An 18,625-nucleotide genomic window follows, 5' to 3' on the forward strand; every position below is an offset into this window, starting at 1 on the left:
TATATTATCTCTCGAGTTTAATTCATTTACAAAGAATTCGTTTTAAATACATTAAAGGTTTTTCTTATTTTAAATATTTATTCATGTTTCTAATTTCTTCCACTTAATAACGTCAAGCAATTTATTGGTCATATATAAAATAGGTTCCTAATATAATGTAAATTAATTCTTTTGAGCTTATATCTATTTTACTGAAAATATATTTTTATAAAGTAGAGAGATATTTTTGATTTTTAATTCGTTCATACGAATGAATGGGATAAGCGAATTTATTATCCTGAATATTATTTCAATTTTTCATGTATTAGTCATTCGATAAGAACAAATTCGAATGAATTTTTTAATGAATTCTTTTTTAAAAAAAAGCGCAATTTTTCGGTTATTTGATATATATAAATTCTTAAAAATTTATTCAGTCAAATCACGTTTAAACAAGCAAACAGATCAACAAGAGATTTGTGATTTTTCATTGATACTGGAACCTATCTAAGAGTTTTTATATAAGTAAAAGCTTACAATTTTATCTTACTATTTACACATTTTTATCTTCACAGTTTTTAAAACTGTTGGAAAAATCCTCTTCTTGTTAAAAGTAAATATAACAAGACGAAAAAAGCGTATTTGATACATTGTAAATGATATACCAGATATCATTTGAAACTTGTACAAATATCGACAGACAGGGATTGTTCTGGCATTATCTCAAAAAACACGTTATTAAAAATAGTTGTAAGAAAATAATCTTTGCATCTTCTGTACTTTTTTTATTGTGTAATTATTAATTAAAGAGCAGACCTAATTTGGTTTTTCAAGCTATTTTCTTGACAAAATTACGGTTATGTTACACTAACATAAATTAAATAGTTCTACTTATAATAAATTACATATTAGAGAAATAATGCAAGAACTCATTTTTCTCATTTAACATATACTAATATGTTTGGTAATCGAAACAGGAAATAAAAAATTAATGATAGAGAAAACGTTCTGTTCACGGGAAAAGATAGTTTTATATTTTGGAGAAGTGTATTATTATCTTTACAGTAGTATTTCCGGCGTAGGTGTTTATATTCTAGGGCATTAACAGGTTTTTATAGTGGCACTAGACGTTTTAGTATGTTTAGACACTTTATTAGTTCTTTTTGGTAACTGCCTGAAGGTAAGTTTCACTTAAAAACAGATGAGAAAATCGGGCATTTGGCCCGTTGACAGTTGGCGGTCAACAATAGTTGAATATAACTGAAATATTTTTATTACATTAGGTTTATGTTGGGACTGTGTCAAATATGTTTTCGGCAAAGAGACATCGAGCTGATAAAGATTCACATCAGATTGCACCTTCAATTAGCATTTTGCTGAGGGCTAAAGTAACAGAGATAGTGTTGTTATTTCAATTTCGAATTTCCTGTTCTCTCGAAATTGTCTAGATAAATTTTTTTCTGTTATTATATCTACGAATAATAATAATAATAATGCTACGTATTCTTACCTCATTTGAAACATATTGACGATATATATAGTTTTTCTACTTCATTCTGTCGTATATAAACTTTCACTTTTTAAATATTAATTAAGATAAATATAGCATCCATAAATTATTTATCGTTTAGTTTATATTCGATTCTAAAATTAATTATTTAGATTATAAAAATTTAAAGCGAGGACTTTATATACATTATGTATATGTTAGGATTGTTTATTGAATGTATATATTCAATATATAATCCTATCTCATTAAAAATATATATATATATAAAATGTATGTTTTGCATTAAGAAAAATAAGAATTAAATTATTTAACGCCTTTCGAATAAAAATGTCCACATTAATTTTTCAGTTACATAACTGCTCACTTCAATCTGTATTAGAAAATGTGAACACGAGAATTTTCAGTACAATTCTTTTTGAAATTTTAATGAAAATATTTTTAATAAATTGCTACGATATTAAAAATTTATTTAAGTTTAATATAAATTTCTAAAAATATAGTAAACTTAAAACAATGTGCGCCTGTAAATCATGCTTCACTGCAACATACAACACTTATACAGTGAATTCAAAATTAATTATAAAATATTTACAAGCTTGCATTTAATTTTTATCTTTGGTTTATTTTTTATTTACAATTTATATTTTTGCAAATAAAATATTCGCAAAAGTATTATTTCGTTTTTATTTCACTTTAATGTATAGCAAAGTATATAAATATTAAGAAACAATGTGAAAATTAATTAAAATATAAAATGGATTTAATTATAAAAATTAATTTTCAACTCAAATCTCAAAAAAAAAACAGTTTCGATATCAATCAAATTTAATATTTTAATTAATAAAATTAAATTTATATACGTCGATTATATCTTTCTAAGGGAAGTTTTATCAAGATTCTATCCATCACTTGACCTAGATAAAACTAAAAAATAAAGCTATATATATATATATCTGAAATATCTGATAAACTTATCACAATTGTAAAAATTGTGATTAAGTTTAAAGTTATTTTTTAATAATGTCAAATCAATCAAATTTCCAAAATTCATATCCACAGGAATCTTTCCATTTGCACTATTTTCTTCTAAGAATATAGTAAATCCAACGCTGTCAAACCAAAGACAAATGTCTCTCTCAACAGACATAATGAGAAAAGGGAAGGTTATAAATCTTATAAGACGCAGAGAAAAATCCTCTTTAAGACACTCATTCAAATATCCAAACTCTTCTCCATTCGTATCTCGTCTAACTTATGTATCGCCACAAATTTTAACAGTAATTATGATTAAATGCATTTAGATGCTTTTAATGCCGAATAATCTTTTCCTTGGATCGATGAGAAGAGGAAAGAATGAGTGACAGATTATATCCCTTTAGGACACTATTGTAATCTGTTCCTCGAACAGAAATTAGTTAATAATACTAAAATCGCTGTACAGTAACGAGTACAAGTTTGGTACGTAGCAAACGGTCCTATAAGTACAGATAATTGAATAAAGATGCAGCTGTCTCTCTGTCTCGCGTGATGTCTACCGGATGAATTAATGTATGTTAGAAGTGACAATCTCAACTAGAAGCAAAATGCACGCAACCGAGCTGCCACAGCTGGCCATTTTGTCACTCATCCTTTTTAACATCTAGACTTTTATAACTTATATAACGTTTTGTTTTCCTAAGTAAAGGGGGAAAAGAGAAACGATAAAGAAAATTTGCTATAGCTAGAGGGTATATTTATGCAAATACTATACATTAGCATAATCATTTTCATTATATATATATATAAACATTTTTTGTCTATTTGTTACATAAAACATTTCTGAATATATTGTATTAAGTTCGAAAAGATATCATCGTTAATTAATATCGAATAAACTCTATTAAATCCAATAAATTTTCTGAATTTAATAGAATTTTATATAAGATTTTCTTGTGAATTTTTGAATATTTTCTTCCCTTCAACTTTAATTGAGATATCCAAAAAGTCTAGATAAGTAGTTATGAAGCAAATGGAAAAAAAGTGATAGATCGTCGAATATTACAAAAAATTACCATAAATTGAGGCTTTATTTCTGTTTCTGAAAGTATAATCAACTTTGAAAAGTAAAATATAATGTAAAATTTCACTAAGATAAATTCTTATAACTTTTTTCCTTACAATAATTTATATTTAATGGTATTTGCTAGAGACAGTTTTTTTAAAAAATTCTAAATTTTTATCCTTTATTTGTTTGGATAAAACTAAGAAATATGTATATAAATAAATGTATTCATTAATAAATTAACTCGGAGGACATTTAAACAAGCCGTTATACTATAATGAAAGCCCCTTTAAGTATTGTTTATCTTAGAAGATAAAATTTAAGTTTATAAATCTGATAACATTACTTTTTCATATTTTCTGTTTTGTTTACGTGAATTTCAATGCGAATCATTTAAATGTTTGTCATTTGTTCTCCTTGTTTATGAGATTTATTGTTGTATTCATTATATTAATAGGTAACTTAAACACGAAAAACCATTCTGAATAGAAGATGAATATTTATTTAAAGAAAATTCGTTAAATTATCATTAGTTATATAATTTAATTCGATAAAAAAAATACATAGGAACTTTCATCAGATTTGATTAAAGAAAGAGAATAATTGTTTACTTTTCGAATTAATGCTTATTTTCTAAAACGAGAATCATCGTCCCTGAAAGATGGCCAAAAGTTATTAAGGATAAATTAAATTCTCTCTGAATGTTTCGCCATTTTTCGCTTTTGTGATACTTTAATTGCATTTCTACAACGAAAGATAACTTTCAACTGAAAATTAGAATCTGTTAATTTTCTAAAATTAAATTAAGATACATTAAACAACATTTAAAAATAGAAAATTATATTAAAGTATTACAATAAATTTCATTAAAGTTAATGCATTATATTTTGAAGGGGAAGAAAAAAATTTAAATAAATTTCACGAAATTAATAAAGTAAATTTTTTTTTGTATTTTATAAAAATAAATCAATTTTTGTCACGTGATTAAATCTGGAAAAAGTTTTTGTTCCATTTGATCTGTTTCTGTCACGTGATTACACGAATTGTTTATTTCTCTCCCTCTCTCTCTCTCTCTCTCGAGATCTGATAATCATCTTATGCAGTGGTGCGATCACGTACTCAATTATTTCTTTTTTCTCAGTAACTATTTCCTTTATCCTACAGTCACGTGAATGAATTTCCTTCTGTCACATGAAAATTTATCAACACATCATTCCAATTACTACGAAGGCTTCTAATCATCCGATCTTATAAAACTGATTGCTTTATCTCGATTTAACTTATCTAAAAAAATGGGGGAAAACATTCTAAAATAAAATTATAAACTTCCAAGAACATAAAATTTGGCATTTGACAAAAAAACAACTGGATTTTTATTTATTCTTTTTTTGTTAAACAAGCCAAGTTACAAACGCGATATAGGCATTAACCTCGAATGTTTTTTCGTGTAAAAATCGGAGATAATTCTCTTTCTAACATAATAAATAAATATAAATGATATCAAGCACGAAAAATATATTTTTAAAAGCAAAATTTTTTATTTTATTTTTTCTACAATTTAATTTAATAAAATTCCCGTTCTAATAAACTTGCTAGACGTTCATTAATTATTTAAATTTCGATTTAAAGTAGGTCAATAAATGAGTTTGATTATTATTAATTTTATTTTTTTTTAATTTAAATGAAATATTAATTTAATTTTTGGAATGAAAAATAAATATTTATTTAACTCGTATACTTTAATATATTCTGGAATGGATCTCCCTTTATTATGATAATTATGAAAGATAATATTTTATATAAAAATGCCAACGTTGTTATGAATAGAAATGCTTACTTTATCAAGCAAACAACTCCAGCAGGAAACCCGCTGTTTACATTTTAATATCCTAAAATAACAATCATCATTATCATTTTCAACTTCATTAATTTCTTCTTTTTAACCGAAATATTTTAAACGATTTATTAAACGACGTAATTACGCTGTATTAAAGTTATCTATCGTCTAACAATAATATATTTAACTAATTATTTTGGCCCTTATTTTATTATTGGTTAATTAAATGGTGTATATTTCCATTGGTTATTTAAATATAGAAAGAAAAAAATATATCTATTCCTCCGATTTAAATACGGTCTAATCTCCATATAACATCCTCGTAGAGCGTCAATGAATACTCACAGACGGATCTTCCAGTTAAATATTAAACAAAGAATGCTTCGGCTTCTGTGAATGTACGATTTTACAATGCAAAAGGTCATTGTTATCGTTAAATTACGCGACTTTCAAACTCTCAAACCCTCAAACTTGTGTATGGACCTCATTGCTTTATATAATTCGTATTGTTCGACGTCTCTCGGTTTAGTGCTAATTGAAGTTGACTTATTTATTTCTTAATTAATATAATTATAAAATTAAACTTTAGATTATAATCGGATAAAATTTAGTAATGTTTTGGATTAGAATTTTCATAATGGTTCAAAGCATAATGGTAATACGAATTCGCGATTCTGTTTATTACGAATAAGCCTGTTCGAGAGAGAGGGAGTTGGGGATTTTTCCCTAGACTCGTAAACTTAGGTGCCTTAGTGGTTTCTAAAGTCTTTAATACTGTTTTATTATTATTATTATTATTAATAAAGAAACATTTTATGCTTTTCATTTGTTGAAGAAACCAATGGCTAAAAGGGCCCGCTCTAACTTGGGCCCTAAATACAAGCTTTAAACGGCCCTATTGATCTACAAAGGTGACAAATGTAATGAAGAAGAAAATCTCCTATCAAACTATTTATTAAAATTACAAAATTTTGGATAAGATTCGAATCCGATCCCTCACAAACAATAGAAGATAATCTCTTATCGGATGATTATCCAACATTCAATTCATTAACTCTTATTAATTAATACTCTTATACGAGTTTTATATAAACATTTATCAGTATTAAAATATTTTAATAAAATTTAAAAAATAATAATAATTGTTTATAAAAATGATTTTATTTTAATGACCCATAAACAACACGTATGAAAGGATCATCATCACAAATACATTTAATGTAGTAAAAATCGTAATTTCTTTTATTAATAAGTATTTTTATTGGAGAAAAATTACTTATTAATTCTATTTTCGTGTCGATTTATAATATTTAGAAAGGAGGGAAAAAGTTTATACGAGAATATAAACACTTGTAAATTGACCAAGTTGGATAAATTACAAGATAAATTGTTTCTTCATAAATTTTGATTGAATCCATTTTATGTTAGCTGAAACAGAAACTAAATGGAACTTAAACGATTCTTAAAATTTTTATATATAAATTTCAACTGGTTTATTCCATACGCCAATGACTTTTTAATGTTTAAATTTCGTTCAAACCGTGTTAAAAATTACCTCCGAGTATCCAACATTAATAATGTTGAAAGGGAAAAATGCTTTAAAATTAACTTATGTTTATAAACTAACAAATATTTTACCATTTTTATATTTAAATTGAATATCAAGATACTTTCTAAGTACAAGCTTACGTTATTTTCATCTCGCAGATGAGATTTATTAAATTTCATAAATTGCATTTTAAATTTACAAATTTTTGTATTATTTTTTAACAAATGTAAACATATAAACTTACACTTTCGAATGTTGTTATGTGTATAAACAGTTTTTTAAATCTTTAACGTTAAAAAAAAGCAACAAAACTTACGAGATTTTAGCATTCGCAATTCTCTAATGGGAATAATAATGCAAATTTATTTAATGAAACATGACCAGAAGCCTACATTTGTTTATTTTGCTAACTATTGTGTATTAAAATGTAATTTTTAAATTTATTCTTAATATAAATTACTAATTACGAAACTCCTAAATCAAGTAACCAAACAAAAAAAAAACAGTCTTTCTTGTAATTAAAATGCTCCAAAGCTTCTACTCCTGCATTAGACGCTTCATTAAGCTCCTCTGTTATGTTTTGTTTTACTTTGATTACAGAATATGTCGCAAGAGAAACAATTTCCAACGAGTCGAATACAAAGGCAACATTTTGCCATATTTAAATTACCAATTACTGTAGAAACGAACGAAAATTCGTCGTTTAAAATATTGAACTTCGCGACTCGAGTGTTGAGCTTATATGTTGGATTTTTAGAACAAAATGTAAAGAAAAATTCATCCTGAGCATCAATCATCTTCATTATACGCAGAGGACTCTTCAGGAAAACGATAAAATTCAGAAGGAAGGAGAAATATATATTGACAACTTTTTTATCTGTTCGATTTTTTTTATTATTTTTGATCAATCAACCGAACGTTTTGCAGTGTTGTATATAGTATAAGTTAAAATTCATGTTGCTCACGATATAATTATGAATAAATAATAATAGAAGATAAATGTAGAAACGTTGCACGTTCTTACACAAAACTTGGAATATATTTTACAGAAAATGTATACGAATAAAGAATTATTTCAATATGTTGAAATTCACGATACGTTAGCAATGCTATTATTTATATTGTCACAGATGCTCTCGAGGCCTCTGGGCAATGTAAGTGATGCGTTGCTTAGTAACATCATCCATTCGGCGCTGCGTACGGAATTTGACAATGGATCAAATACTTATAAATATTATTCGTAAATTATTTTCGAAACCACTTTGAAGAATTTTGATGAATAAATTTTAAGCAATAAAGCCAAGAGTAGCGTAAAGTGAAAGCAGGTTAGTTGAAGAATAAGTGAAAATAGGAGTAAGTGATCAAAATATATCAGTCACCAGAACTTAAAGAATATTACGGGATGCGAGGAAAGTGCATTTTTATAAAACAAAAGTTTAGGTAAGTGCAGCAAACAGGACTTTTTTTACGGTAATTTTCTATTATAAATATATATTTTTTCCTGATATCCGGTGACTAATATGGACAGATAGAAAGATAAAAAAGGTAAGTTTCTATACACATAAACAGTGCAAAAAATTGTTTAGCGCAATTCACTTATATTTTTATAATTTAAAACTAGTTAACGGGCATAATTTTGAAATTATGCCAGCTAAATAGTTCTTCTTATATTTATTGTAAATGAATTACGTTAATAAACAGAAAAAAGAGAGAAAAAAAATAGTAAGAAATGAAAGAAAGAAGGATAGAACTAACCTAAGAGGGAATCCTCAGCAGCATTCCTTCCTTCATTGTGGGTTTCTGAGAACATCGTAAACCCACTCAGGAAGGTTGACCCAGCAGAAGCAGTACCTAGAATGATAATTTCATTTAATAACATTCATAATGATAATAATAATTTCTTAATTATTACCATAAATAATTGTTTCCGTAGGTGGTAGCCCATGCAATTCTTTTACATTTCAATCCAGAACTTTATTATTAATTAATATAACTAGATAGTCATATTGATTATTACAAATTACAGAATAAATTATTAAATAGTTTACATAGAGATTTAAAATATATACATTCGATTATATAACATTTGTGGTATGATGTCTTAGAACAGAGGAGAAACCATTATACAATTATAAATTACATTTTCTTAAAGATTTATCAATAAAAATAAAGAACAAACGAATTATTTAAGTTAGTACCTTGGTTACTGTACACAGAAATATTGCATGTTGATGAATTTACCTATTCTTTTGTCCTTTTTCATTCATCCCTGTTGAAAACTACATAATAAATTACTTTTATTTAAAAGTTTTATAATTAAAACTAATGAAGACTTGGAGAACGTTTTTAATTATTTTAAATATTACTTTAATATATGAAAAGTGTTAACAGAAAACTATTAAGAGCAAACCTCCGCAAAGAAAAAAAATATAAATATATATATATATATGTTGTTGCAATTCGCTTAAATGCAAAAGTACGTGTATAGCTACTTAAAGAAGAAAGTTTTATACTCTTGGGAACCTAAAACACTATTTCCGACTATTTAATACTAGAATTTACTAGGAAACAAAGTAAAGTTAATCTTTCTCCATCCACTAATGACAGTCGCAGATTCTGAAGACATTTTCTCTCCAAAAATGCCACTTTATCCTTGTAAAGCAGTCAGAAAAAATAAAATAAAAATAAATTTATATAGATATTATACCCGAAATTATCTATCTACAGTATTGGCCTTCGATATTTTTATATAACTGTTACAAAATTATAAGTGTTAAACACGTTCATCAACGATAAGTTTACAATGTTCACTAGCTGTGTTCTTCACATTAAATATAATTATAGTAATCGTCTATAATTATGTCTTTTCGTTACCGTAATGTAATTAATTATCTAAATAATTAACATCGAATGGTTATAATATTTTTAATTATTTATTAATTTTTAAAAATTAAACTTATTAAATAAAAATTATTTTTAGAAATTAAAATATGTTTATAAATTCAAAAATGTATAGAGGCTATTGATGTCGTGAATGGAATTTTTGGCTGTTTGCCCGTATAAAAGCATTTTTGCTTGTAATTTATACTATATACATATTAATATTTCTGTAACTTAGGGGAAAAATTTATTTATTTATTTTTAAAATAAAAAATATATATACATTAAAGTTTTATACGACTGAAAAAAACGATATAAATATGTTTAGCCTAAAAAAGATAGGGATTTATTTAAAATTATTCTGCATATTATTATCTGTATATAAACACAAAGTGAACATTTTGATCTGAGCTTGCAAATTTTGATCAGTTAAAATTATTCGAAGATCAATTTTTATATTCTTATGTGTAAAGGAATGTAGTTTCGACCTTGAATAGCTATCTTTCCATCAATATCACGACTTTTTCTAAAAATGTAAACGCATTTTTTTAATATTTATCATTAAATTATCATTAATTATCCGTCAATCTTTATATAAAACTGCTCGAGTTTAACATAGAAAGATATATTTCTCGTTCGATCGCCCAACTTCAGTTTTAATTTCTCAAATAATTATTAAAATAATAATAAAAGAAACGAAATAGAATTATTTTCTTTATCTTTAATAATCCTTACCTTTATACATTTATCATTCAATCAGCGTAGTGTCGATGATTTTTTTACATTCATTATTCATCTCGAGATTATTCCCTGGTGAACATTCATTAATTGATCAATCAGCACCACGTTAAAGATTAGCATTATTATAATTTCTACCGAAAATAACTTCTGGAACTGCGGGAGAAAACGCATCGAAAATAAAACTAAGAAAAAAAAGTATTTCTTAAAAGTCAACATTACATTTTCTACGTAATTTGTGGCAGATATCCAGACTTTATGGTTTATTATTAGCGCGGGTGTGCAAAGGTAACATCTGTATGCAGGTGCATTTGTGTGGCAAATTATCATACAATCATTTATAAATGTAATTATTGCTTTTCTCTAACTTAAATTATCTTATTTAAGTACTAAAAATGCTATCAATTGTATCTATTCAGCTTCAAGTAATGAAGTAATTCATACTACAATTTTTTCCTTGTTGTATTATACTAAAAAACTCTCTCATAGTTTCGTGTATTAACAATTATTATAATTATTAATACTTATCATTTATGTATAAATAAATAAATGAATCAATTCTCGAACCAAAGCTATTTATTTGAAAATTATCAGATTAATTCAATACTTTTTTTAGATCATTAGAGAAGCCATCTTAAATTTTTTGCACTCTTTAACATTCGATTGTACTTGACCAACGTTACGAAATTAGAAAAAATAAAATAAATAGCAACAGGAGGAGTAGTTTTTTACGTTTAAACTTAAATAATGTTGAATGAATGTAATTAAGAAGAAAAAGCTCCGCCGAATGTGCGTTAATTTTGTAAATAAATCCATGTATAGAATATCATACTGATGTCAGACTTCTATAATTAATGTTTTTTTTCATAATTAAATAATTAAGTTGAGACAGATATTAATAATATAGATAAATGTAAGTTCAGTAAGCTGAATAAAATATGTATACATGAAGACTTGTTTTCTTCTTGTGTTTACACACGTTGAACAATATGACGTCTTATTATTAAATATTTATTACGTCTAGCAAGCTGACGTTACTTACTGTATTTTCATATATTATATTTCGCATATTTAATGTAAGTAAATATAATATTTTTTGTATAACCGAAATTTTATCAGCAAAGTGATTTTTATCAACAGAATAAATATCGAGCGAATACTTTATCACAATTCAATAAATTTTATCCAAAAAAACATTTAGAACGACCTTTGAAGTGTTCCTAAATGTCTCCCCAGATGCAACAAAGAAAATTTTAAACCTTTGTGGCATACATGGAGTTCCCTTTGCTTCTTAAACGTTAAGATATACATTCTCTTTTTAAAATTCCCTTAGGAGTCTTTTCGATATTCCACTTTTTTTGGGTTAAAAAAGAAGAATAGGCATTATATTTTCTTCTCTAAAGTTTTCTTGATAATATCCACCACAAAAATTATAAAGGAAGAAAAAAAGAAAAATAGGACATTATAGCGAATCGTGAAGGCTTCTAACTACCGAAGGTTGTGAATTAATGATAAGCTTTCTTTTTACGTGGCACACTTCGGCATTTCTTCTTTGGATCAAACTTTTATGCATTAAAGTAGCGAAGTTAGCGGTTTTTTTACGTGATAAAAAAAAATCTTATTTCAAAATTACATTTTGAACTAAATTTCCTGACGTAAAGATATCAATTCTCGATCCAATTCGTAGATTCTTATATCAAATTTTACTCCAACATTAATAAATAAAAACAACAACAACACGTTCGATTTTATGTCGATAATTCTAATTCGGAGAGAAAATTAACATATTTTAAGAGATTAAACACCAAAAAAAAAAGAAGAACAACAACCCAATTTCTGGTCAAACGTGTGTTTGTTCTTTATTGAGGAGAGTCGATTAATTGGAAATATCCGTGGTGGAGATGCACCTGTTTAACTCGATAATTGCAGGAGTGACCTCAATCGTTGAAGGATGAAACACTGATTAATGCATAATCTGATAAATGATTTATAATTGCGTAAAGACTTTTCTATTTATCTTATAACGGTGCTTCACTTTCCTATAAAATCCAGACGTAAGCGGTAGAAAATGTTTACACAACTGTATTGACTGCTTTTCCACACCAGTTGCGGTGGTCGATAAGAACTTGTTTGTTGATAAATCGAACATCGTTTCAATGAAAAAAAAGATGATTTTTATACGTCAAAATATAATCCCTTTCTATCCTTACAAATTATCCATTTGAGGAATAAAAGTGGTAGTTACGTAACCGACAACAGAACAGTTTGGCGATATCGAAAATGTCGATGTAAAATTATAAAATATTTCAAGGATATTGTTCAAAACAGCCTAAGACAATTTTCTAAGAATACCCTTTTAAGAATATTGGAATGTTTATGGGATAATAACAGGAAAATGCACGTCGAGATGCACTTGTACCGCTCCACGATACAGTAATAAAGGTAAAGTGTCAATACATTCGAAGAATATGAAAGAGGAAAATAACTTACTTTTCTCCTAAAATTGTCATTTATTCAGTACAATTTTTAACATAAAAGCAGAAAAATTTCCGTGCTACACAACTGTTTGTTTATCATTAATAAAATATCGTTTCATATTACATAACAGATTTGTTTCTTTCGGTAATTGAATAAATATTTTTATCAACATAAAAAGACCTTCGGATGTTTTTACCAACGATAAAAATTTCCTAAAACGGTAAATTCTAACGGTAAATACGAAAAATCGATAACTGTAAAACTATAATGCATGATAAAATGCAATTTTTACTGTTACGATTTCCTTTAATATCATAACGAATAATATAATTTAAAATCGATTAAATTCAGCCATTTTTTAAAAAGATAATTAATTAATATATATATATATATATATATATATATATATTTATTTAAATTCTGTTTAACAAACCTTCGTGTTTTATTCAAATTAAAATTTTTCAATGCAATCGAATGCGTTTAATGTAATATTAGAGAATTTTCTGCGTTAAATAGATGTTTATTAACTCCACATTTTTATTATTTATAATGTAATTATTATAGATACAAATTAAAATACATTTTATAAGGCAAATAAAATAAAATACGAATACTTTTACATCAGTTAAAAGTAGAAAAGTATCCTAGAGATTACTGTGTTTCAAGTTTAAAAAAATCTTAAAATATTTCTATAATTAAGTAAAAAACAGAAAGATAAATTTTGTTTATGTATATATATATAAATTTTAAACATATTTTTAAGATGCATAAATTTATTCGGGCTGTAAAATTGCCAAAAATATTATTTTAAAAAGAAATCGCTTTATTATTTAGGAAGCGATTAAATCTATACATTTTGCTTTCCTTTAAATCGATGCACATTTTTGTTCTATTTGTGGAAAAACTTCTTAGGAAAATGCCATCTGAAATGCCTTGACAGATTCAAAAAAATGGTAGAAGTAGAAAGTAGAATATAAGCGCATAAAAAATGGGGTCAAGGTTTGAATGTTGAAGCCAATAATATATAATCTTCTTCTAGTTTTAAAATGTATAATCTGCATTATAATATGGCATATTTTGTATACATTTACTCGTCTCTTTAATTTATTTATAATGTTTGTTTTCTTTTATTGTATTTGAAAAAAAAGACGTAATTCATTTTTAAGCTCTGTGAAATACTCGTTGAAATATCGCACTATAAATGAAACGATACGAATGCGTAATCTCGCATGGGAATTGGTATATGTAACATAAATGGCTTTTAGTAATCGATCCATAACAGAATGATTAAAATGCACGTCTTTGTAGTCTTCGTTATAATACATTCCAGACACCGAACGCGTTAAAGCATAAAAATCTCTTTAAAATGGCTCTCGTGCAGCATATTTTATAATAAAACATATATATTTATATATATATATCGGACACCAACAGAGCCAGTGACAAGTAGATAGGGGACATGTTCGCAACCGTTATCAATTCCAAGTGCAGTAGACAACGTTATTGCATGTAACAAAATGAGAAACGTCTTCTGGACAGCAGTTCTAGCATCAATTAACTCTTCTATCACCGCAGATAAAAAGTAAAAAAAAATAATAATAAAAAAGTTCAGATATACTCGAAGTCATCTGTCAGGGTGACCCTCGCGACATTCCAATAGATCCTAATCTTATTTTTCTGGATTACGGTATCGACAGTGATGTTTTATGTCGGCGGAAAAAAAAAAACCTCTTCTAGTTTGTAAGTTCCGTTATTTTTTCCGCCGGAATTTAAAGTTCAGGTCGTGTTCCGCGGTTTCGATTCGATAAACACGAACAGAATGACGATAGATGGGCAATTCCCAAGATTCATTCTTATTCGAATTGTAAGCTAAATGGCGATTTCGAAAATTGCAAATGGGCATTTGTAATATTTTTAATTTGCCCGAAAGCTATTTTCGTATCTCTCTTTTCCTACATTTAGCTTTCAACTTTTCTAAATACTGGCAAAAGATGAGTATTTTCTGAACACGCTCTCGAAATTCTCATCCTCTGCCAAAGTTTTCCTTCACAACCACATATTAACTTCCTCTCCCTCTCGCTTTAGCGGGGGAAAAAACAACTTCTGCTTTACTTCCGTAAACCGAACAATAATTCGGGAGAAAATACATCGATATAAAATTTTATTATTATTAAATACATTTATGAAAATTAATAAATAATGTGAAAATGCAATTCAGCTTCGTATCTTAACGATATAAGTCATTTTGTTTGGCTGAGAGAACGATTCTGTTTCGCAAAGTAGGCAATTATCCATTATATATAATGGAAGAATTTTCTTCTTAGCTTATTATATAGGAAACTTTCCCTCGTAAGAACGATTCAGCAGGAATTTCCGTCTGTAAAAAGCGCAATAGATTTACCTCCGCAGCCAGAAAGATACGAGCAATTAACAAAGATGGCTTCCCCCTTTTTTTCTAATGCAAATTTTACCAATCGAATTTTTTATATTAATTTTTAATAAAGTTGACCCGAGCTATTTTTACAACAAAATTTATTTACATGCAAATATCGGGCATTGCTCAAACTCGAGATAAACGACGAATCCGATTTTTATTCATAAGTTTTCTTTATTCGTCGATTTTATCATATTACGTATTCGAGCGTGAAAAGATTCGGATTTTTTTTATTATTTTCCGAAAAAAACTTTATAACTATTTTAATATAACTAAATCCGTTTTACTGAAAATAAATTATATATTTTTCTCCAAGCATTTTCTTATACAATGCAATATTCTTAGAGTTTATTCTTATACTTTTCTTTTACTAAAAACGTTTCTTTTATCTCTTAGGCATTTATGATTTTAAACAAATGTAATTTTCTTTTTTAAATTCGAGATATCTGTTTATTTTCTAAACACTTTTTTTCACTTGTTTTATAAACTGTGTAAAGTCTGGACGTGTTTTAAAAGTTAAACTATCGATTTCGGGCGGAGCGATCTTTATAATTAAGATAATTTTCGCCTTTGAGTTGGAAAAGATGCTCGAAGGAATCTTGGTATATTTTGGGTGGAGCCGAATCTTAACTTTAATAGTTATATTTAGGGTGGAGTTTGTAGTAAACTTTTCGGTGGAGCTTCTAGAATTTGTGATTAATTTAATTAGAGTAAATTAAGTACAATTTTCATATTTAAAAATTGTGAAAACTCCCAGTTTACAGAGGATTTTAAACTCGTTAAAACTAATTTTAATAAATAATTAAAGCCGGACTAACGTGTATACGCTACGGTTATATACGTTTCTAGCTACATTAAATTATCTTTTCAATCATAATAATCGAACAGGAAATCCCATATGTCCGTTTATATATTATCGTACCCAATAAAATCAGATTAGAGAATTCATAAAAAATTCATATTTGCTGTTAAAATAAGAAATTTTAAAACATTCTTTTGGCCTTCTGTACGAATAAATTGCCGATTAAAAAATCAGCTAGCTATTTCTGGTTTACGATTGATATACATCCCGCAGATAATTCAATGTCATGAGATCTATCAATCACGCAATGCAAAGGATGAATGTTAGATATTGTTTCTGCCTTTTCTGTCTTTCTACTTTGGGTATTTCAGTAATTGATGATCTTTTGTAAAATATTATAAGTCTAATACCTCCTTTTTCGTTCTCGTAATATACACGAAATAATCTAATTATCACAGATAATCGTTTAATAACGAAGTCGTTATTTGTGGTTTTTGTGGTTTAGAACCTGCGTGCGAGGAAATTTAATCGAATTTTTAGTTCTCTAGGGTTTAAATTAACTGAAATCTGAAGGCATGTAATCACTTACAAGTGTTAATGAGAGACTTGTTCTATTTTTGAAAGTTACGGATTAATTATTCGGTTCAATTTTCAAAAATTTTTCGTAACTTCGATATGATCTTTGACCATCGTTTTCATTGGCATAAATGGATTTAAATCGTTTACAATTGAAGAAATGGAGTATGGATTAGCAGAATAGTTCAATATAGATCTTTCTAAATAATAAAATAATAAATGATTAATATTTAACATAATATTGATCATTAATAATGATATAACTTACTTTATTAGATTAATGTTAATTGATTACAGTATATATAATTTTTCACAGTTTTGCTAAGTGTTCTTCAACCGAAACAATTTCATTCAAACCGAAATCCCAGCGAATTCCGCATCTCCCATAAATTTTATCCCACGGTCTATATCGTTTATGACATGGTTTCATTTTAAAATAAATTTAATACGAAAATAATGAAATTAACTCGGTATAATCCTACCGAGTAAGACACAAAACAGCTGTTTCATGTGATTACTGCTTAAATCTCTATTAACATATTCAAATATGGAAGTATCGACTAACATTATATGTTGGATATATACTATTTCCGTACTAAATGATCGATAGTTACTCAATTGGTCATGTGACACGCTAGACATCGATTATATGTGTCTAGTATATCGATTTCATTAAACCTCATATAACCATGTTAGCATGCTTTGCGTGTAATTTTAATATTCTCGGTCCAAAATGGATAATGCCTGTATTATAAACATTAATAAGACAATGGCTGTCTTTCGCCCACGATCATTTGCCTTCTGTTATTGATAATCTACTAATTACGCGCTGGTCTAATAAAGATGTTTCCCTAAAATTATTTTTATTAAATTTTACTCCCTTTTTTTTTTTTTTTGTTAATAATATTCAACTTTATCTATGTAGGTCAATAATTTTACGATTATTTGATGTGTTTTAAGTACATAATACAGATTGTAAATTCGATCGTCCTTTAAAAATAGGCATGTGTAAGGGAATACAATGATGAGATTCAAGAATGATTATGCCGTATTTATCTTTATTTGTGTGTAATTCGTTTGTTTTTTCTTGTAAAATTAATGAAGATTGGTTAGAAATGTGATTTTTGTCTTCACTAAAAATAGATTTAGACGCCTTTCTAGTAAATTTTGTTCTTCTGCCAACTTTTTATGAGTTTCCTCGAAAAAATTTTTTGAATAGTAAAAAAAAAATTGACTTTATTGTCACTTTTTTTATAACAAATCTATGTATTTTGTAGTAGAAAATGCTTACGATTTTTATTTATTTATTTATTTTTCATCCAGCTCAAATCAAATTTTTTGACTTATTCTTGAATACGCCAAACAAATTCGGCTGCGTAACTCAATACGTTCCCGATTTTGTATAGGAATAAATTATTAAATTTATATTTATAAACATTCGGATTGTTGCAGAGTTTTTCGAGAGATTATTTTACGGTAGTTTGTTATCACTCATTGCCAAGTATTCTTCACTCATCGTGCGTTCTATAAAATTAGCACAAATATGCATATTTACGGTAACGTAATACGTAAATATGTAAATTTCTTACAAGCGTTACATCAGTAACAAACGAGAAAAGCTATTCGAAAATTACGGAGAAACTATTTGCTTCGAATGTCCTTTTTTTTGCATTTTCCAAATATTATTTGACATATTCCATTTATCATCGTGTAATTTTTAAGTTTAAATCCAATTTACTTTCGAAGGAAACATATATTTTTTTTTCCAAAAAAAAAAAAAGTCAAACATTTATTCAATTTC

General features: G+C 26.8%; 1 protein-coding gene across 2 annotated transcripts in view; it reads right to left on the reverse strand.

The window, feature by feature from the left end:
- LOC136976677 (A-type potassium channel modulatory protein KCNIP1-like) overlaps window positions 1-18,625 on the reverse strand; it is an 83,638-nt gene that overhangs the window by 63,243 nt on the left and 1,770 nt on the right. Inside the window, exon 2 of one of the 2 annotated variants that reach the window (XM_067272037.1) lies at window positions 8,672-8,767. The exons of the other annotated variant lie outside the window; for it this stretch is intronic. Within the exon in view, the coding sequence (XP_067128138.1) occupies window positions 8,672-8,767 (96 nt within the window). The remainder of the gene's footprint in view (window positions 1-8,671; window positions 8,768-18,625) is intronic. 2 annotated transcript variants of the gene reach the window in all.

The sequence above is a fragment of the Centruroides vittatus genome, unplaced genomic scaffold, assembly GCF_030686945.1.
Source record: "Centruroides vittatus isolate TY-2023 unplaced genomic scaffold, ASM3068694v2 contig_417, whole genome shotgun sequence".
Lineage (NCBI taxonomy): Eukaryota > Metazoa > Arthropoda > Arachnida > Scorpiones > Buthidae > Centruroides > Centruroides vittatus.